Source organism: Lepidochelys kempii, chromosome 1 (genome assembly GCF_965140285.1).
Source record: "Lepidochelys kempii isolate rLepKem1 chromosome 1, rLepKem1.hap1, whole genome shotgun sequence".
Taxonomy (NCBI): Eukaryota; Metazoa; Chordata; order Testudines; family Cheloniidae; genus Lepidochelys; species Lepidochelys kempii.
The window spans coordinates 254,244,475-254,267,706 of NC_136380.1; the positions used below are offsets into that span (position 1 = coordinate 254,244,475).

A 23,232-nucleotide genomic window follows, 5' to 3' on the forward strand; every position below is an offset into this window, starting at 1 on the left:
GCAAACATTTTGAAAATGGGGCATAACTGCTAAATGTTTTTAAACATACTTTGTATTTAGTTCTTTAAAATCATAATTTATTAATGACCTAGAGACATAGCACAGGGCCTCACACAGCAAACAGTAGTAACATATGAGTGCTTTCACTATTGTTCTGCTACACAACAGTTTATGTTCCCCTGCTGGGTATTAATTATTTTTTCTTCACAGATTTCAGAAGACACTTTGGCAGTTTGGTGGGAAATGGCCAGAATCTCAGTATCAAGCTGGGAGGTCTATACAAAGTGTTGAATTCTGAACCGTAAATTTAAAAGTAATTTCATGTAAAAAGACAAATAGATGGAGGGTGAACTTCTACTGTAGTCCTACCAGCAGTGACTCCTCTGATAACTTCAGAAAGTAAATCTGTCTTGGCTGCTGATAACTGCATGCCTTATTCATGCTTTCCGACATTCTAACACAGACTGTTGAACTAATTATTACCCAGAAAAGGAAGTAAATATGATGTGGAGGACACAGAGACTGATCCAAAACCCCTTCAAAGTCAATGGGAGTCTTTCCATTTATTTTGATGGGCTTTAAGTCAAGCCCACAGCCTCTTTCAACAACTGCAATTATTAAGTATCAACAGAAAACAGTGAAAATGAACTTGGCTTTTGTTGACTTATTCGGGGCTAGAAGTTTACCAACCTGCTCTAGTTCAGAGTGACACAGGCACTTACCTTGGGGTTTGGTTTTGGGGCTTTGTTTTTGTTTTTAATTTATCAGGATTTTCTTGAGGATCTTTACGTTAGAATCTTAAAGCCATTTTAAATCTTTTTTGAAAAAAATTTGAAGTTATTTCAGCACAATCTCTAATATGAATTGTAAGGTTTTTGGTTTTTTTCCTGTTTCTTCTGAAGACCTAACATTACCAGATATGTTATCTACATTTGTGAAATGTCGCATTGGTTATTTTACATGTTGGTAATTTACGTCTAAAATATTTCAAGTAGTAAAATAGAAGTTTTCATGGTATTGCTTTTGTTTTTAAATACAGGTACCATTGGATACAATCAACGAAACAGAATTGATACTCTTATGTATCTGTTAGCATATCCACAAAAGCCAATGGTTAAAACAAAAACCATTGAACTGATAGAGTTTGAGAAACTGCCAGCTGGACAGAATGCCACAGTTGCTGTGATGAGCTACAGTGGTTATGATATTGAAGATGCTCTTGTGTTAAACAAGGCCTCCTTGGACAGAGGTAAGAAGCAACTGGGCCTATTCTTTGTCACCTGTGTAAAGCAAGCACAGTAACCTATGGTTTTATTGCATTGCATGCTTATAGAATTAATATTGCCTAAATTATGAAGATTAAAACTTTTAAAATTAGGAAATCAACTTCGTAAAATGCTTTTTTTCTATAACCATGGAGGGGGTGTCTGTGCGTACATATATATGTGCTTGAACGTGGTGTGTCTGTGGTGAAATTACACAAGTTGCGTGTTAACTATGAGTATAGATATGATGAAAACAAATGACTGACTTTTGACCTTGAATAACAAAGGATAAGCTATCCTTTTTCAAAAATATTTGTTTTGCATAAAGTTTAATGTGTTAGATAATCTGTTGGTGTGGGACTTGCTTTTTAGATGGTGACCTGGGCCTTTGTTTGAGCCTAATAGAGAGAGAAAAAAAGTCTCATTATTTTCCCCTGTATTGAAAGCGATAGATGAAATTAGACTTTTGAATGTATTCAGCAGAAGAAAGAGACCGTATGTAGTTTGTGTCATTATGAACTTAATGCTAGAGGAAAATAATGCCAGCAAACAAAATAGAGGAAAAACAAATATCTACTTCCTCTTTAAAATCTACATAATTCAGTCTATTTTAAGTGGAAAAACATAGTTACCTTTCAATTAGTGCGTAAGTAAAATTTGTACTGCTGCCTGCTTTTAAACTTCATTCGTTCTGCACATATTCTTCAGCACTGTTTAGAATCAAGAATAATTCTCACTTTGATTGAGTTAGTTTCAGTATCGGGTGGCCAAAACCAGACTCTTCCATTAGTTCATTCTGTCTCCCTTTTACCCCTTCCTTAACACGCCTCCTGCTTGTTGCCAGGCAGCAATAATAGTATTCTTAGACATGTATCTTTGGCATTAATGTCTGCCGCACTTAATTTATGCCTTTCTTTCTGAAACAACAACAGGCATGATTTAAAACTGAATGTTTTCCTTTCTGGTAGACTGGTAACGTTTACAGGGAAATCTAAAGACCATGTGATGCTTGTCAGAAGTTACTTGACATAATCTAATGATCTAGACGTACTGTAAATGGCTACAGCTATCCTTCAGATAAAATATAAGTTTACTGGAAGGTATTGCTCCTAGCTGACTCTATTTCTGAATATGAGAATGACAGGCAAGATTTGTAAGCCAGCTATTGCTCCTGGGAAAAGTTTTCTAAAGAGCACACAGTTCTTCATCTAAAAAACATTTTTGTGGAGACATGTATAATTCAAACTTCTTTTTTAAGTAAAAACAAACAAACAAAAAGGAACATGGGGAGTACATGAAACAACACTAAATAGGCACTTTCCTGTTGAGCAAACAGTTACCACTGAAATTTTTCAGTAAAATCTTTAGCTATCAGAGAACCATGAAAAGGAAAAGATGTGCCAAACTTCTTCTAACTTCTCCTTTTAAATCTGCACAGCTTTAAAATTGGGCCATCATCGTCAAATGCCTTTGATATATCTGAAAATATAGCGTGTGATCTGATTTTAAATTTTCAGCTTCTTCTGGCCAAAGATTTTTGTACAATGCTGTAGATACTGAAAGTGCTCTAAAAATAATTCTTTTTTGGGTTTTAGCTATTATGCATTTGTTTTCCTGTATTTTAGCTAAATTAACCATTTTTAATTTTCTCTTGATAACTGCTTGATTATAAAATAACTTCTGTACATTATTAATTTGAAAGAGGTTCTGTGTTCTATTTTAGGATTTGGAAGGTGTCTTGTGTATAAGAATGCCAAGTGTACACTGAAGCGCTACACAAATCAGACATTCGACAAAGTGATGGGTCCAATGTTGGATGCAGCTACACGTAAACCAATTTGGCGTCATGAAATTTTAGATGCTGATGGTATTTGCTCTCCAGGTATGTAAAACATTTCTATCAATAATGATATTTGAATTGTCTTTGGTAGGAGAAATTAGCATTCAGTTCTCATGAGTTGCTTTAAAATGTTTGCACCTTTTATTGTTTTATATTTTTTAGAGCACTGCATCTTTTTAGTGGACATTGGAAAGCAGAAACAGTTACAGTTAAGAAAATAATCTGGTACCTGTGACTCTATTTTTTTTTTTTTTTTAATATGCAGGATGAAAATGAAGCTCTAAATTTAAATAAAAATGTCTGTCTATATTTTAACACTTCAGCAAATGATGAAACTATATTGTTAAAACAATCATCTCTCACTACTTGTTTTCTTCCTCTTAACTTTCCTAGTCTTCACATCTGTAATATTATTGAACTTTTCCTATTCAAGTCTCTCTTCTGTCATCAGATCTACATCTTTAAAATGCATCCCTTTATAATTTTTGTGTGTATCATCTCTACAGCTACCAACATTTGCAAGCAATTAATAAGGATACTTGGGAAGAGAAAAGAGACACTTTTTAACTCCCTAAAAGTATGTTTTGGCAGGACATAGTGGGAAACGTTTAAATATACCATTATAATTAATATGGAGATACGTATACCTATATAAGAATGGTCCTGCCAATATGTTACTTAGGAAGTGGTCTAAAAGTTAGTCTGTCGGGATCCAGTGGTAGAACAATTGTAAAAGCCTCTACATTTAATTTCAGCGCTGAAGCCCTGAAGAAAATTTTTTCTGATAAAGTACCAGTTATGCTCTTTAAGGGCATTGGAATATTTTTAAGCTCTCAAAATGTTCCTGCTTTCCCCAGTAACTTAAAAGTATTGGGATAGAGAGGATTGTAGCTGGCTCCAAATGTAAAGCCTTGTCTATAATGGCTAGCCAAACCCAGTTTAAACTAATTTAGCCTGATCAACAAACATAAATTGAGCTTCTGTGCATATGAGGGCTAAAACATTGATGCCTGCCAATGGGCATGCTGCAAACTTGGTTGTTCTTTTTAAATGAAGTGAGTGAAAGAGTGGGAGGAACAGGAGGAACAAGGTAAAGGCAGAGGGGGAGGGGAGAAGGTAACCGTGGTATCTTATGTAATTTTCTTTAGAGAATTATGCAAGTGTCCAAAGTATGGCGGTCAGCTACCAAAACATATCAGTTTTACTCCTGCTAATATAAAAAAGAAATACAGGTGTAGAGGAGTTGCAGTATTTTAATGGCAGAATTCCCCCTAGATCATCTGAGATATTTTCTTGTGTCTCTAGTACCCTGACAAGTTAAGTGGATATCAACCTTAAAATCAACTTGAGGGTTTGTTTTTTTTATTAGTTTGTTTGTTTTGGTAGATCCTAGTTTGATTCCTCTTTTATGATATGTCTCTTAAGCCAATGCATTACAAATATAACAGACCTCATTTCCCATGCACCTTGGTCAATTCATCCTTTCCCAGAGTCCTTGTCATTTTAATTGTTATAAAATCTATTTCTGACTGTATGTAGAGGGCCAAAAATACTTGCATGATGCTTGTGGATTTTTTGTTTTTTGTATTTATTTATATATTTATTTATTTTCTGTTAGGTGAAAAAGTAGAAAACAAACAAGTGCTTGTGAACAAGTCCATGCCAACTGTGACCCAGACTCCTCTGGAAGGAAGTAATGTTCCTCAACAGCCACAGTATAAAGATGTACCAGTAACGTATGTCACACTATAATCTCATAGTTTAAAATCTACAAGTGAGGAAAGGAAGGACAGGTAGCAGATGCTCAGTACTGGAAAAGTAAAAGGCATAAATTTTCCTTAGAAGTTAGATTCAGTACCATGGGCCAGACTTTTCATAGATTTTTAGGTACCTAAAGGTGCACATAGGCACCCAGTGGGATTTTTCAAAAGCACCTAAACACTTAACCCCTATTGATTTTTGTCCCCCTGAAGATTGGAATTAGGGTGGCAGCTAGAAACTCCCTGCAGACAGAAGGTGGGTAGGTCATCAGGGCCTCTCCCAGATGACACCGTAAGAGGAGGAGTTGGGCCCCCAAGGGTTCAGTGTTTGGGGGTGGGCAGAGTCACAGGTTGTGGATATGGGGGTGACAGAGGAATATGAGGATACTGGCGTGGGAGGTTAGAGGTGCATGCAGGGGCAGGGCACACATGGGTAGCTGCAGAGTGAGCAGGAAGCAGCTGCTCTCCAGCCACTTCTGAGAGCAAAGGAGTGAGTGCTTCACTAGTGTTCAGTCCTCTGTTCACCCAGGTTGGCGGTGTGGGACGGTGCTCTGCCTGCTATACAGACTGATTGTGAGCTGTCAGGCAGCCTGTGTAGCAGCTTTAATTAGTCGTCCTCCCCCAGGAGGTGAGTGACTGGGGAAGGACAGCCAGTTTCCCCATAGAAGGGTCTGAAAACCTGTAGTCTACAGTCAAATAGGCACAGCTGGAATGTCTGTATACCATAAGAGAAGAGCCTCATACCCAAGATGGCTGAGACGTCCTGTTGACCTTTTAGGTTAGCTTATATGATTCAGATGGTATTTGGTATTTCACCAAAGTAATTTTCCTTTTCTCTCTGCTCTACCATGTCAAACTACTTTTCTCATAGCTTTCTGCGTTCTCCTTACACATAAACTTTAAGTTGCACCATCAAAGCAATCGATAGTTCATGTCCTGGTAAAATCTTTGATTCATCTTCTTCTACACTCCCTGCCATTCTCTCTATATCCTTGATTCTTTCTTCCCCACTACCCCTTATGTCTGGAGCAGCTTCCCTGTTACTATATGCAAAGGACCCTCACTCTTGTTTCTTTATTTAAAAAAAAAAAGTCAAACTCAAAACCAGTTTGTTCCTTGATTCATTTCAATGATAATGCCCTACCTCTCATATTTTACAAATATATCTACTCCTGGGGGAATACTGCGCATGCGCAGAATTCGTGTCCTCTGCAGATTTCTTTGCTTCCCTGCAGAAAAATAACTTTCTGACAGGGAAGCAAAGGGAAGCTGCAAGAGCAGTCATGCACCATTCCCTAGCAGCCCAGGTACATCGTTTCAGGCACCCAGAGCAGCCAGTGGAGAGGTAAATCACTGTGGGGCTGGGGAAACACCAGCCAGGGCTCCTACCCTGAGCTGGAATCAGCTGCTAGTCCCGGCTGGGCTGGAGGAAGGAGAGGATGGGACTTCCTCTTCCTCTGCAAGGAGTAGCAGGGGCTGTGTCAAACCCACCCCCAGAAACCTCCCCCAGCTGCAGGAAGCTGAGCATCCTCCCCTGCTTCCTGCCCTCATCGCTCCTCGGTTGTTGGGGGAGGGGTCACTGTATGGGGAGCTGCTCCCCCATCCACCCAACTCTCGTATATCCGGACCTCCCATACCCAGACACCCCCTCCAAACCTCAACCTGTACACCCAGTACCCCCCCAGCCCTCCATACCCAAACCCCACCCCACTGAACCTCAACCCCTGCCTCTGGACCCCCACCCCTGCACCCAGACCACCCCCCACTGAGCTTCCTGCACTCAAACCCCCACCCTGACGAGACCCACCTCCCTGTACTACCCTGAGCCCCCACATCCGGACCCCCATGCCACTGTCCCCTAACTAGCTGTACGCAGGCACCCAGACCCCCACCCCACCAAGTCCCACTCCCCCAGCACCCAGACTCCCCTGCTGAGACCCCCACATCCAGACCCTTCCACTGAGCCCCAACCACCTTCACCTGGAAGCCCCTGCAGAATCCCATTGCCCCTACACCTGGAACTTCCCCCCACAAGGGCCTCCGTGCATCCAGATCTCCCCACACTGAGACCCCCCACTGAGCTGCCTGCACCCGGATTGTCCTATACAGAACCCTCTCAGCCCACGCCTGAATCCTCCCAACACTGAGCCCCTCCACACTTGGCTCCTGCCTGGTTGAGCATGCCTGCCCCACGCCTGGTGCAGAGGGTCAGGGCCCTAGCATGTTTCTGGGGCAGGCCCAGGCCTCACCGCTGAGTCCATGTCCCAGGGGCAGTGGGATTGCAGAGTGATCTCCCACCTTCATGCAGCCAGTGGCCTGTGCTCCCCACTGCCATGCTGGAGCCTCTGCATTTATTTAATGATAAATAAAACTTGCAGAATTTCGCAGTACTTTAAAATATTGTGCACAGAATTTTAATTTTTGTGACACAGAATTTTTAATTTTTTTGGCGCAGAATGCTCTCAGGAGTATATATCATGAAGTATTTCTGACCACATACTGGTATCCACTGCGACTGGCACCTATTATTTGCTACAGCTGTCCTTATGCATAGTGTGGGAATAATGGAAATATTCTATTGTTCTTCATTATTTATTTAACAAACACAATTTGAAATAGTTGACATTTGAGTGAGAGATATTGGTGACATAATTTTTGTTCTCTGCTCTGTTTATTCCCTGACTTCTTTATTATAAATGTAAACCTGTAATTTGGTTTGGGCAGTTGTTGATTCTTATGGAAAGTCCAGCAATATATAAAGAGACTTTATCAGGAAGAGGCCATCAGACTATGTTTGCTGTTTTGTATTGACCTTAATCCCACCACCTTGCTCTTTTGCTATGCCTTTTTAATCCCTCTGTTCTCCAGGAATACATCCATCTCTTGAACTCTGTATTACAATTCTGCTTCAGTGGCCTTCCATATACATACCACCCACAAAATTTACATTTACAGTCAGAAACCTGCTGATCTATAAATTTCTCTTCATAACTTCCACTTGGTTCTATGTGTATATAAATTTAAATAGCGTTTTTGTCTCTCTATTAGATACAAAGGTGCAACTGATTCATATATTGAAAAAGTAATGATCTCTTCAAATGCAGAGGATGCTTTTTTGATCAAAATGTTGTTGAGACAAACTAGACGTCCAGAAATTGGAGATAAATTTAGCAGTCGTCATGGACAAAAAGGTAAGTGTCTTTTTTATTAAAATGTATATTGGTAATTAGATGTAATGGACGCTTTTATATTTCTCCTCAAATGATATGAGTGTGCAATAAATTGTGGGTTGAATTTTTATGGACTGAGACTGACTTAGGTCAGGTCTACGCTACAAACTTACATACTTACTCAGTTATACCGACCTAATCCTCGGTGCAGACAGCACTGTCTCCCATCAACATAGCGACCACCTCTCGTGGAGGTGAATTAACTTGGGGAGATGATTTCCCATCAGCACAGTAGCGTCTTCACTGCAGCGCTACAGCAGTGCAATTGCTGCAGTGTTTTAAGTGTTGGCCTGCCCTTAATCAAAAAAGAGCTTGCTTTCAGCCTACAGCACGTTTCCTGTTTCCTGCTCTCATGAGGTCAGTTTGTGAGGCCTGTTGTACAGGTGTTACTACTAGAAAAACATATATTATCACATAGTCTGTTGAATTTGCCTAATTTAGTAACTGTGTGGGAGGAAAGGAGGGAGGAAGGAAGTAGATGGAAGTAAGCATACCAACGTTATGAGCCTGAAGGACATTGGAGTCACCATTCGTGACCAAGAAAAAGAGGATGGGGAGTTCTCTTTTAAGGACCTGTGGTTTTAGTCATGTTTTAAGTTTGTCATGGGTTATCCAGAAAGATATTGGAGAGGAAATCAAAAATTAAATTCTGAAAGGACAGATGGGGTCAGAGATGGAGAGGTATATCTAAGGCCACATCTACATTACTTGCCGATCCGGCGGGTAGTGATCAATCTATCGGGGATCAATTTATCGCGTCTAGTATACTGCCATCGACTCTGGAATTCCTCCATGGCGAGAGGCGAAAGCAGAGTCGACGGGGGAGCGGCGGCTGTCGATCCCGTGCCATGAGGACGCGAAGTAAGTGATTCTAAGTCGATCTAAGATACGTTGACTTCAGCTACACTATTTTTGTAGCTGAAGTTGCGTATCTTAGATCGATTCCCTCCCCCGCAGTGTAGACCAGGCCTGAGAATCATCAGCATGGATGTAGGTGACCAGATGAGGTCACTCCAAGCCAGGATGTAGAGGGAGAAGTTGACCAAGAATAGAGTTCTGAGGTGCACCAACAGAGACCAGAAAGGGGGAGGAGAAGTACCCCCACAGGATGTACTAAGGACCTAATCCTGAAAGGGACTGAGCACCTCTGGAGAGCACTGGGTGTCCTCAACTCCTTTTAAAATTAATGTTTTGTTAAGGATAGTCAACACCTTCAGGGGGGATGCTCAGCCACATGCAGGACTGGACATTTAAAGGAGTAGTCAGGGATAGGATGAGAACCAGGGGCTTGATCCTGTGTGCATTGAAAGCAATGGCAAAAGTTCCCTTATTGGCGCTGAATCAGGCCTCAGGAGAGTACAGTTTCTGAAGCTCGGGGAGCAGAGTTTCAAGGAAGAGGGAATGATCAACTGTAAACTACTTTTAAAATCTATTTCAACCCATTTGACCCCCCAATGAGATAATGTGTGCTTGGAATAAATGTTTACACTGAGATATAATCTATTCTGCTGCAAAAATAGAATTGTATTGATTATTCAAATAGCCATGGGTATTACTGTAGTTAGGGTTGCAAATACTACTGTATTGTGAGTCCTGACATCCTGTAACTTTGTTTAATTTTTTTAATCTTATTTTGGCTGAGAACATTCCTACTCAATTTCATGCCAGAGGAGGGGCTGTGTGTGTTTTATAAAGTTTGAAGCAAATTGACCAGACCAGTTTGCTTCAAATTTTAAAGATATTTTACCTTAAAATCACACTCTGATCACTGATCATGTAGACCCCCTTTCACTTTTTATGTGAATTTAGCTGCTACTATTTCAAGAACCACCAGAACTAAAATTCAGTGCTGCTTGACATCTGAGAAATTGAAACCCCAGCATTCAAATGATGTAAAACGTTAATCTCTCCACTCCAGCAGCACTTGAGTCCATGTCTGCTAAAATCACATCTAGAGCAAAATGGAGTGGGGAGGAATATAGTGATCGCTACAGCTAGGTGAATAATGGAGGAAACTGTTGAATCTGACACATTCAAATACATTTGTCCAAGTTTCAGTGAATGTTACGTGACCAGTTCTAATTATTGCATGAACTAAGGATCAGTGTCTCACAATCTGAGCCCTATCTTTGCCTGTACTCTGGACTCCTCTTAGTCAGGCTTCAGGCCACGATATGGTAGAGAGAGAGCACTTTTTGCTCCAATGGATGACTTCCTGCTGTCCTTAGACAAGGGAAGTATGTTAATACTCCTCCTGCCCGACCCCTCTGCAGCATTTGATATTATTGATTATTATCAAATCACCCTCTGCCACCTTCAAGAGGCTTCAGGTGAATCAAAACTCACTATAATGGCTCATACCTTTGTCCTCAGACTGAACCCAAAGGGCTGTTAGGGACAAGAGTTTCTCCTTAGCTCTAATGCCCTCGTGTATGCAGTCCCATCAGTATGAGTCCTCTCGCTCTCTCCCATTATTCTACATCTGTATAAAGGCCTTGGGAGAGCTAGTGAGATGGGCTGAATGCCAGCAATATGAGCACAACATCCAGTTGTATCACTTTCTCGGTGTCTACCTGAATCAACAAGTGGATGAAGAGTAGCTGGCTAAAGCTAAACCCAGACAAGAGTGAGGTGATGTTAGTAGAAAGGAAAACACTTCAAAGAACTTGTCTCCTGTATAAATTTCACACTACTGATGACTTCTTTCCTCAGAGCCCCTACAGTCAGTGATACTGGATTACCTAACCAGTCATGGCAGCAAAAAAATGCACATTTCTATCTATGGCCAAATGGAACACTTCTCCCCATCCTACCAGACATGGATCTGGCCACAGTCATCCACGCACTTATGACCTCCAGGTTTGACTACTGGAAATGCAGCAGCCTGTCTGCTTAGCAGTGCAGGCTGCCATGATCACATCACCCTAGTCCTTCCACTCTCTGCACTAGCTCTCCATTGAATACAGTCCAATACAAGCTCTCTTCCTATTCAAAGCCCTTTGTGGGATTAGGCATAGCTACCTGAGAGATCACCTCTTCCTCCGTGTCTCTGACCCCTCTCGACAGGTGCATTCCATCAGAACCCTCACACTTAGGCTTATAAAGCACAGGAGATGGAGTTTTCACAGAAGCTGGATGTAAGCTTTGACACTCCCTCTCACAAGAGATGAATGACCATGGGACTCATTAAGTACAGGAGTAAAGGCAGAACTCCAGTCCTTTTGAGTTGTCTTTCCCTCAATAATATGTCTACACCATATCCTCAGATACCTACCCACTGACCTGCACAGACACAAAATTAATTCATCTTTTTCTCTGATAGGCTGGGAAGGAAGCAAGAGAGGGATTTAAAAATAGAGATACTGTAGCAGTAAATGGGAGTTTCTAGACTCTATGGTGGTAGGGGTTACATCAGTACATAAATAAACCAGTGCAGAATTCCTTCAACACCAACTAACTTTTCTCAGTTTTAATCCTGGTCCTATGATTTTACAATTAAAAATTGTTTATCCCTCGTCAATAAATGATCAGTAATGCTCATAAGCTGAGGATTCCCTAATTCCTGTACAAGTAAATCTTAAACTGCAAATTTCTTTTCCACTTGTTTTTATGAAGTGGAGAAACTTAACAAACTTAACTGAAACTCAGTGACGTTTCTGTGTGGGTTAGCAATTTTGGCTGCATGTAAAGATGTAAGAAGCTTTGAAAGACCATTGGTTACTGACTTGCATGAAACCTGTTACATTCTGAAGAAATCCTGTTTTATTTATTTCTATCTCTAAGGCCTGGTTTACGCTACAGTTAGGTCAGCAGAAGTCCCCTTTCATCAACCTAATTGTGCATGTGTCTACACTTAAATTTGTCTCCCAGTGACGTAAGCTATCTTTTACACTAACATAAGCGATATATTGAGGTCGACAAAGTGCCTGTGTAGACACTGTAATACCTATGTTGACCTGAACAGTCTTTTGGCAGCTATCCTACAATGCCTGACACTCTGGTCACAATTGTGTACTCCACTGCTCAGGGGTCTTACAGAAGGCATGCCCCCCAACCCTCCTTTAAAGTCCTGCACATTTTTGAAATGCCTTTTCCTGGTTGTCCAGCTTGGTGAGCACATCTAGCAGCTCTCCGTTGTTGTGTGCAACTGTCCAGCTGACCGTGCCGGCTACGCACTCCAGCCACACTTGGGCTTGGAGTAGACGGGAAGTACAGTAGAATCTCAGAGTTATGAATACCAGAGTTATGAACTGACCAGTCAACCACACGCCTCGTTTGGAACTGGAAGTACAGAATCAGGCAGTAGCAGATGGTTAAAAGCAGCATTTTTCTTCTGCACAGTATAGTTTCAAAGATGTATAAAGTCAGTGTTCAGCTGTAAACTTTTGAAAGAACAAACATAACGTTTTGTTCAGAGTTACAAATATGAATGTTCCTTCCCTTTTTTTAAGCTCTGCTCCATAAATTTGTTAAGGTTTTAATGTGTTTGCTTTTAAGTTGCATAGAACTTTTTTTTGAAGAGTTTTTGTCACTCAATAAAACTCCATTGTTTGGAAAATAATTCACTTTTATTCGTTCCCAACATATGCTGTAAAATGACTGGTGGTGTTGAAAGCACCCACTTACTTGATATTATACACTTTGATACAACTCGTATGTACAGCAACCACCACAAAATTAATAGGTGCATTGTCAGTGTTTCGTTCACCAAGAACCAAAGAAAGATTCAACTAGTGATTCAGCAGGTGGAAAATGATGTGCACCAAACACTACACAGTCCCAACAAGCTGCCAAAAAGCAGGGCCAGTTAGAGCACAATACACCACAACACATTACTGTGGCTCGCTGTTAAAGTGCTCTTTCAAAACCTCCCTGAGCCGGATAGCTCCACACTGAGTTCTTCTCATGGTTTTGTAACTGGGTCTTCAAACTCAGCAGACAGCTGATCCACCTTCACCCCAGCAGCAACTTTCCCCCATTTGCTTCACAGATCCTATACAGGACACAACAGGCAGCTATAACCATTGAGATGTTTTTCTCAGTGAGATCCAATTTTGAGTAAACACCAGCATCCCTTCAATCTACCAAAACACATTCAACGGTCATTGTGCACCTGCTGATCCGTAGTTGAATCTTTCTTTGGTGCCATCAATGGGGCCAGTGTACTTTATGAGCCATGGGAGTAAGGGATAGACTGGATCCCCCCAGAATCACTTCTGGCATTTCAACATCGCCAGTAGTAATCCACTGGTTGGGAAAGAAGGTCCCAGCTTGCAGCTTTCTGAACAGTCATGTGTTCTTAAAGATACAAGCATCAGGCACCTTCCCTGACAAACCAACGTTGAGGTTGATGAAATGTCCCTAGGGATCCACCAATGCTTGCATAACCCTAGAAAAGGACCCCTTTCTGTTGATGTACTCTGTGACAAGGTGGTCTGGTACCAAAATAGGGATGTGTGTTCCCACCACAGTTTGGGAACCCCATTGTTGCAACTCCATCCATTATGTCCTGCACATTGCCGAGAGCCTCAGTCCTGTATGTGATGAGGTGTTCACCCCACACTGGAGTTGAAGGGGTTAACGGAGGTCTGATGGGCCTGCCATACCCGATCCCTGAAAGGAGCAGAGGAGGTGAGTCTTCCCAGCAGCTTAGAGAGGCTGCATAAGAAGCAGCCAATCAGGGCCCAGTGGACTAGTGCAAAAGGAGCTGCAGGGAAGACCAGGGTCAGTTGCTGTAGGGAGCTCAAGGAGTGAGGACTGTGTTCCTAGCAAGCTGCAGCAAGGGTAGCACCTTAGACAGAGCAGTTGCTGGTAGGGACTGGGGAAGCAAGAGAGAGCTCCTGGCTGGCTGCTGGGACTTGCTGGGTGAATGACCTGAGGAAAGGGCAAAGGAGATGCTGGGGCTGTACGGAAGTGGCCCAGGGAATTGAAGCAGCATTGAATGAAGTTAGAGACGCAGCAGGAGGCTGCTATCTACAGGGTCCCTGGGTTGGAACCCAGAATAGTGGGTGGGCCCGGGTCCCCGCAGTTCGCCACTGGTGGACAGTGATACCTACCCCCAGAAGGGGGAAACGCAGATGGTGACATGGCTGGAGGGCCAAGTTACAAAGAGGACTCCCCAGTACTTGGACTTAGGTGGGTGTGCGGGAGGAGAAGATAATGGGAAAGGCACCACCAAGAAAGGGTGCCCGGCTGGCAGAGCTAAACCCCGTGACGGCCAGCAGGAGGAACCGCTGTGGCGAGTGGACACCATCACACAGAAGATGATTAATAGCCCTACACAGTTGCATGCCATCAACCCCCATGGTGGATTTTCCAACTCCAAAATTATTTTCCACTGACTGGTAGCAATCCGGTGTTGCCAGTTTCCACAGTGCAGTCACCACGTGCTTCCCCAGTGTGAGTGTAGGTCTCATTCTAGTGTCCCTGCACTGCGGGCTGGGGTGGGCTCAGCACACAGATCCATGAACGTGGCCTTGCGCATCCAAAAGTTCTGTAACCACTGGTCATCAGCCCAAGGTGACATTAGGGTGCAATCTCACAGTCAGTGATGGTTTCTCAGGCCCAGAAGAATCATAGAATCATAGAATATCAGGGTTGGAAGAGACCCCAGAAGGTCATCTAGTCCAACCCCCTGCTCAAAGCAGGACCAATTCCCAGTTAAATCATCCCAGCCAGGGCTTTGTCAAGCCTGACCTTAAAAACCTCTAAGGAAGGAGATTCTACCACCTCCCTAGGTAACGCATTCCAGTGTTTCACCACCCTCTTAGTGAAAAAGTTTTTCCTAATATCCAATCTAAACCTCCCCCACTGCAACTTGAGACCATTACTCCTCGTTCTGTCATCTGCTACCATTGAGAACAGTCTAGAGCCATCCTCTTTGGAACCCCCTTTCAGGTAGTTGAAAGCAACTATCAAATCCCCCCTCATTCTTCTCTTCTGCAGGCTAAACAATCCCAGCTCCCTCAGCCTCTCCTCATAACTCATGTGTTCCAGTCCCCTAATCATTTTTGTTGCCCTTCGCTGGACTCTCTCCAATTTATCCACATCCTTCTTGAAGTGTGGGGCCCAAAACTGGACACAGTACTCCAGATGAGGCCTCACCAATGTCGAATAGAGGGGAACGATCACGTCCCTCGATCTGCTCGCTATGCCCCTACTTATACATCCCAAAATGCCATTGGCCTTCTTGGCAACAAGGGCACACTGCTGACTCATATCCAGCTTCTCGTCCACTGTCACCCCTAGGTCCTTTTCCGCAGAACTGCTGCCTAGCCATTCGGTCCCTAGTCTGTAGCTGTGCATTGGGTTCTTCCGTCCTAAGTGCAGGACCCTGCACTTATCCTTATTGAACCTCATCAGATTCCTTTTGGCCCAATCTCCCAATTGGTCTAGGTCCTTCTGTATCCTATCCCTCCCCTCCAGGGTATCTACCACTACTCCCAGTTTAGTATCATCCGCAAATTTGCTGAGAGTGCAATCCACACCATCCTCCAGATCATTTATGAAGATATTGAATAAAACCGGCCCCAGGACCGACCCTTGGGGCACTCCACTTGATACCGGCTGCCAACTAGACATGGAGCCATGGACTTGCAGCTGCTCCATGAAGGACACCAACAATCTCGAGTTGCTTCTCGCTATGTCCCAAGCAGTCTGACCTCCAGGAAATCGTCATGTTCTCTGCAGCTCTTCTTGTGGCTCAGCAAATACAGGAGGATCATGAATGCTGTGCTTGCAACGCTTATGACAGTAGGGTAGGGCTGTGCAAGCACCGTGCTTCTGTCAGCAATGGTGGACAGTGCCAGGTCCCGTATGGGATTTTCAAAATAAGCTTGAAAATTTTGGGATGGGGTGACGCTCTAGGGCGGAGAAAGTTGCATGCTGAGAAGTTGACCCCTTGCTGCCAGTCACCCCTGTGCAATTCATTTCTGCCCCACCATGCATTCCAGTAACTTCCCAAAAGACAGCGCACTGGATGGTAGCGGGTTGCACACTAGGATACCTACCTATGGTGCATAGCACTGTGCATTGAAACAAGCACTTCTGGTAAATACGGGCAGTGCCCACGCAAGGAGCCAAGTGTGCACATGTACAAACAATATCCTAACTGCAGCAGCTTTATGCTGATGTAACTTTTGATGGCAAAAGTTTGTGGTATAGGCAGATGTCCTAAATTAAACCGACTAGAAGGATTCCTATTAGCATGGCTCTAATGACCTTTTACTTAGCAGTGAGAAGTTTGCCCTGGTAGACTTAATTTTCAAGATGGCTTTTAATCCCAAAGTGGAAAGCATCTTAATCTTCTGGATTCCCTTGTTAGCTTTCCATGATGACTCCATTCGCACTATTGGGAAAAAAACAGTCATTCCAAGCATTAGAAAAGTAAAGTCGGAAGAGCCAGCAAGGAAGATTTGTATTGTACTGCCAAGTATAAACCTTGGTTTTCCTTTGGGCAAACTCCAGGTTAGTCTCCAACTTTATTTTTGACCGTTGCCATATTAATACAGTTTTAATGATGGAAGGGGAGGTCATTCGCTTCAAAGGTAAACTTCAGGGCACTCAGTGTGTCACCATTTAGTGTAAAAACAGCTGCAGTTCAGTAGTTGAGATGCCTTCTATAGAGCCTCCTTCAAAGAAGCTTCCTGTGTAGTCTTTCAAATTATGTTCAGATGTATCACAAAATTTAAGGATGTTGTGCAAGACTTTAATTAAAAAAAAAAAAAGAAAAGGTAGCTTTTCAGGGCAGAGGCCATGTCTTCGTGTGTGCAGTTTTTGAGTGTTGTGTTTTGTTTGTACAGCACTTAGCACAATCCAAGACCTCTGAGAGCTGTAGCTACATAAATATTAAATAACAATATTAATATTTGGTGTGATAAATGTCCTAGTTCGTATAAAAAATATAGTCTGCACATTCTAATAGTAACGTCATTAGGTGCCTAACCTTCATAGATGCTCCTGGGGCACCTTACATAAAAGATTACAACAGGTAAAAATATTTATCTTCTGGCAAATCGTAACACTTTGACATGAGCCATTGATGTGCATATTCTGAAATAAAACATTATTTTAATCTGATTTAAATGGACCTGATTTCATTGCTCTCCAGAGATCAAAAATAAAGGTATTCTACAGAAGCAGAGAGAACCTGTACCACTTCTACCTCTACATGCTGCAGCCTCCAGAAGCCTTATATTCTCTGACTTCAGAGAGCAAGTTGCTTTGCAGGGAAGCTAAATGCTTAGTAAGTTATGCATTAGTTTGTAGCACTTTTTTTTAAGGTCCCAAGTGCAGACCTCTTATTGACTCTCATGCTCATATGCTGTTAGTGACTTTGCACTCATTCTTGAAAATCACTAGGGAATGATGCTTAAGTACAGGAGTTTGACTGTGTGTCCTCAAGTATTATGCAATTTTCTAAAGTGTTTAATACTTGTAATTCATTTATCTCTCCTGTTAAAAAATAATTAAAAACCTTTTGGAAACCTCATAGTAGTGGAGAAGCTATCCTGCATTTTATAGGCAGCATCCAGAATTGTCCACTGATAGCTGTGGCATCACACACAATTGGAATCAGTGATTCGCAGAATGTCTGCACTTCAGGGCTTGTAATAAAACAGAAGGTAAGTTTAAAACTTACTTATGCTAATTGCCCCTTCACCCAGATTGTTTAAATCGTATTGGAAGCTTTCAACACACATTATTACAATTGTTAGAAACAATTTCTGTTGGTCTGTTCCAAATATTCAGAGTCTCTATAGAATGTGCTCATTCTGTGTGCCCCCTAAATCTCTTACCAGTGTTTTGTCATGGTGTTGTCTCAACACAGTTTTGAAGGAATCAAGATAACTTTTAGGAAACATATAGTTACTGTTATTCATTGAACTTCACTCCATCTACCTATAAGAAATTATCATTAATAAGGAGAGAGAATGTAAAAGGATGGAAAAGAGAAGACTTGAGTATGAGGAGGAGAGAGAACATGTATTTTTAGGTACATAAAAGCTAAGAAAAAATTGGAAGACATCACAGCAAGCTGGTGTGCTGAAGCAGGCAAAGGCATAACTGGCCATCAACATTAATGTTAAGCCATAAACAATGATTGAGCAGTAATTGGAGAAGGGCATGCTGAGGAGAGTGCTGGCATCATGATTCTCTGACATCAAAAATAGGGGTGGGGCAGTCAGAGTGGAAGAAAATCATTACAATGGAAATTAAGGTTACCAAAAATCCAGTAAATTTTCCATAGTAAAGCTTTTAGATAAGAGACCTCTAGTTGGACATCTGTGAATTTGTCACTAGCTTATAACAATTAACTGCAGTTCTCTCCACTTCCTTTTTGAATACAGCTAGTTACCTACCTCACAAATTAGCATACACTCAGCTTGCTACAAGACAACAGGCAGGCTTTGCCAAGATCCTCCAAAAATCAGACCATCTTCCAAATCACATGCAGCAAGTGAATTAACTTTTTGTTTTGTTTACATTAACAGTTTTTCTTGATTCAGTGAGAAGGATGTTGTTTAAAGCTCTGCATTGTCAATTTCTCCTCTGAAGTCTTCTCACCTTTTGAAGAAGTGTAGGTGGAGATAAGTCGAGGCAACTCATGTGTAATGATAGCTTTTAAACTCTAAATAAGTAGAATGAGATCAGGAGTGCCACATTTTCAAGTGACTTCACATATTTTCTATATTCTTGTGGAATGAGATCTGTAGTTTAAATGCAAGAAAATAAAGGCTTAAGAAAATTGGACTGTAGCTAGGAAAAAGCGGAGTAAAATCTCTCAAATCATCTTCCGAAAGGTATGCTCCAAGAAGAGGCTACTAGGCAAGCTTAATGGAAGGCTTTCTGGGTAGCATAGATATATGCTACCAAGTTTTGTTTTGCTGCCTTTTTCATGTCCTCCCACACGCATTTCAAGGCCCATTTGGCCTGGGATACCGCTATCTGCTCAGTCTGCTCATGTCCTTTCATCCTTCAAGTCCTTCCTTTAAGCATGCTTCTCCTAAACTGCCTGTAAATCCCAGCCCTCTCTTCAAGACACATCAACAAAATAAAAGCGAGGAGGAAAGAGAAATGAAAACAAAATGGGAAACTAACATAGCACCAGCTGTATCCCACCTCCAGCCTTCATCTGTATGTTGTTTGGGACATACCTTGGTTGCCTACCAAGTACTTGGCACACTTCAAATGCTAGTAAACAAATTGTGTATATATATAGCCATCAGAGAGAGTTTACTGTCAAATTTATAGGAGACATTTGGTTTAACTGAAGGATTGTTCGTGTATTTCCAAGAAGGGTAAGAGAACTTCCTACCTTGCTCTTTTTATCTTAAAATCTTCAAGTGCAATCATCTCTAGATGCAAAGAAGGGTGAGAGAGCGCTCGACTAAACAAGCTTCATCTGCGTTCCATACAAAACTAAATTATTATATTTCCAGATTTACCCTTGCTTCTCTACAAGTCACAATAAGGAAAAAAAGTTAGACTCCTTTGATGTGAAAAAAAGCAATATATCACTTCTCTGAAAGAACATTTCTCAGTCTCTCATGTGAAAAAGGATTAACACCTCCAACAAAGGTCCTCTAGATCACAGAACTAAGCAGCAGTACTGAACAGTTTTCCTGAGGAGTGGAAAAACTGTATTTAAGCAAGAGATTTTGAACTGGCAAACAGAAGCTTTTTAAGAGCTGAAGATCTAAGATAAAGGATTAAACCTTTCTGAAGTATCTACACTTAAACTACTCTAAAGACAAGGAAACGAGTTTAAATTCATGAAAGACCATCTTTGTTTTCCTAAATGAACAATGTTCTTTAGTGTCAAAATAGAATCTATTCACTGCATTGTGAACTATATAAACTTTATTGCAATACCACATATCTGTTAGTGTGGTCTTGTTTTGGGTTTACTTTATTGAATTCTGACTTGATTTGAGCAGCTGCTGTGGACACAATATTTGTCCACATGTAAACTGATAATTATCAAAATATTTTGATGTGGACAAAATAAAGAAATATGCTGCTTATCTGTTCTGTTAAAGAATACTTGTTCTGTATGTGTAAGAGGAGCATGTGAAATAAAATATTATAGCTTTAAGTGGCAATTTGTAGCATTTTCCCATATGTAACTCTTAATTTGATAGTTCATCGTTTCATAACATTAGGCATTATATCTAATAAACATATCTATTGTTCTAATACATATTCAGTGTTTGGAGTGGTATTAAACAGAATTTTATTTTAAAAACAGGCTTGATAGCTACTGATATGTAATGTTAGATGCATCTCCAGAGATTTGAGATGGATATCACTTGCTTGGAATTAGGAATGGGAGGATTTTTTTTTTTTTGCCATATTTTTATGTTCAAAAGTTAAGTGTAAGAAAATGAAATCCCATAGAACTTCCGTTAGAGCTCCTGATTGTTTAAGCGTAACTTGCTGTTTTAAGAACTAAATTACAGCAAACAGGTAACCTTCTGACCTTTTTCAGTAAATCCCCAACTGAACCTTTGAAATTAGGCTGGTTTCGCATTTTATGGCACAAAATAAAAATCTCTTATTCCGCTATAGTGTATCCTGAACACACATTTTATTAAGCTCTTGACTCATTCAGCCATGTGTATTTTGTAAAGTTCCTATGGTTATTGTTTTACAATAGCTGCTTCCAGAAGCATTGTAAGGGTTTCAATTAATCAGCTCTTTGTGTGCTTCAGACTATGCAAATTTATCGCATCAAGCCATTCAGCAGCTCATGGGAAAGCCGTGTACAAACTGTATTGTCTTCTAGCGCCTCCTCTCATTTAGAGTGATGTTTTTAATAAGCGAGCTAATCAAGTTTACTTATGCATTATTTATCTGTTAATTTTAATTCTGTTCTTCTTTCTATCCTATGTCAAATGGGATGTAGCAAGTGATATGATCGATCTGTAAACGATTCAGCTGTTGAAGAAAGCTAATATGATTTAGCGCTCTTCCCCCCAGCCCCCCCGAAGTTGTGTGTGTATATATAGTTGTGTAATAAACATGATGGCTAATTAGATAAATTTGAAGCAAACATACCTGCTAATATACCAAACATATATTGGTTTGCAGATTTGTCTATAAATCTGTTCTCCCCCAAAATACTTTGTAACTATAAAACGGCAATTGTATTTGAAAATAGCCTTCTTATTGGAAGTTTAGCCAATCCCTTCAATTCCAGTATGTACTCTGTCACTGGACACATCTAGTACTGAAAACTCCGGAGTGCACCTATTAAGGAATTAAGGTTATTTTTCTAACCACATAAGAGTAAAGGAGCTAAACAAGTTCATCCAGTAGTGGGCTTCTTCTCACCTCTCCAGCAGAAATTAGTAGTAATGCTGCTGCCACTTCTGTTCATTTAAGTTAGTCCCCTTTGCTCTCCAATGTGCCACCTGTTGATAGTAATTAGGCTTTTACATAGTAGGTTGTTTTGACTTTTTTCATTTGTGAGTGTGTGTTTTAGTTATGGAAAGTATCCGTATGGTGGCTTGTGAACGAGACTTAACGCCTACTGCTGGATATTTTTGATTGTTAAACAGTGTGTTTTAGAGTGATAAATTCACACCTGCTAGCAAGCAAGGACAGCAACATGTAAGGGACACAAACTCTAGAGTTTTGAGTCTCTGCAGGTGGAAAAGTAAAATCTCTCAATAAAAAAAGTGAAGAGATCAAGGTGTCTTCAAGACCCAGATCTTGCAAAGAGATCCCCATTGTCAGACCCTACTCCATGAACAGTGTGGGATTCCATACAGATTGACATTTATGCCCACATGGATCCCTTTGCAGGGTGGTGCCAATGTGTAGTCAGGAAATTGTCCCATATCTGAACACAGTATGGCACCAGTTGAAGAACAGCTCCTAGTTATCTTCTGTTCGGAAGAAAAGTTGCTTGAAAAGATTTGATTGATTTGGCTGCTGTTTTGCAAAGCACTAGAGTACTTCTCATTAACTGGATTTTTTTAAAATGCTATTGGTTCAGTTTATAAAATCTATATTGAAATATTTGGAAAAAAGACGGTTTCAGTAATCTTTTTTTAAAAGAAATTAATTATAGTATGTGTCAGCTTGACAATAAATTCCTTGCAAAAGTGTGTTCTAGAATTAAAAGGGGGTTTTGTTTTTGTTTTTTTAAGTTGAATGAATAGGCAGAGCCCTAGAAAGCATCTGGCAATCTGCCTGCTTACGAATATGAGCCTAACGTAAGTCCACGCATTTTTTAAATCAAAAAACAACTTTCACCCCATGTAGAAGAACACATGTAGAATTATTTCCTGAACTATTTATAGATGTTCAGCTCTGTCCCCAATATGAGAACTGAAACATGTGTCGGTGAGGGCAGAATGTGGCCCATAACAGTATGGCATTTTTAAGTAATCAGTCTGACTACATCTCTCACAAGAGATGGGGCATTTAAAGGGGGGGAAGGTAACATTACATGAGACTCTGAGGTATACATTAAAATATATATGTGATGGAGAAAAACGTTTTGAGGTGATGAGCAAAACTATTAGCTCCCTAAGTATGTTGAATAGGGAATTCAGGAAAAACTATTTTATTTCTTTTTTTAATGCCACAGAGGAAGTTTATACCCTAGTTTTGAGTGTGTGTTCTTCTTCTGTAGATGGGCATGGTAAAAAATCAGTAGTTAAAGTGAATTTCAGTTCATACTTGGACAGGGAAAGCTCTTCAAATCCTGAGGTTGTTTTATATTCTACATTTTGGGGGCAATGCTCTATTATCCAATTTCAAAGTGATGTTGCTATTGTGAAGGATGATTTCATTTTATTTTTCATTGCTGAAAGGCTACACTGGGTAAAGCTAATTTGCCTGTTTGGGTGTGTGGTTGTTGTCTGTCCCGTCCCCCTCTTCCCTCTCCCCCCCCCCCGGATTTTAACCCTGCAATGTGTGTTTGCTTTTCACCAGTAGATGTTGTGCTGTAAACAATGGGTCAAGAATTCTGTTTGAGTTGGGGCATGGAATCTGGGGCTTAAAATATGAACCTGTAAATAGTGTGTTTAATGTCAACATATTTTCTGTATGATGAATTTTGTGTTCTGTGCTTTTCCAAGGTCCTGAGAATATTGTTTTTGAAATTAAATACATCATTAACATTG

At 41.0% G+C, this 23,232-nt stretch overlaps 1 protein-coding gene across 2 annotated transcripts in view; it reads left to right on the forward strand.

Moving 5' to 3' along the window:
* The window catches only part of POLR3B (RNA polymerase III subunit B), a 122,477-nt gene that overhangs the window by 78,098 nt on the left and 21,147 nt on the right, over window positions 1-23,232 (forward strand). For both annotated transcript variants that reach the window (XM_073324285.2, XM_073324277.2), the window contains exons 20-23: window positions 1,040-1,249; window positions 2,989-3,147; window positions 4,724-4,841; window positions 7,914-8,056. In XM_073324285.2, the coding sequence (XP_073180386.1) occupies window positions 1,040-1,249; window positions 2,989-3,147; window positions 4,724-4,841; window positions 7,914-8,056 (630 nt within the window). The remainder of the gene's footprint in view (window positions 1-1,039; window positions 1,250-2,988; window positions 3,148-4,723; window positions 4,842-7,913; window positions 8,057-23,232) is intronic.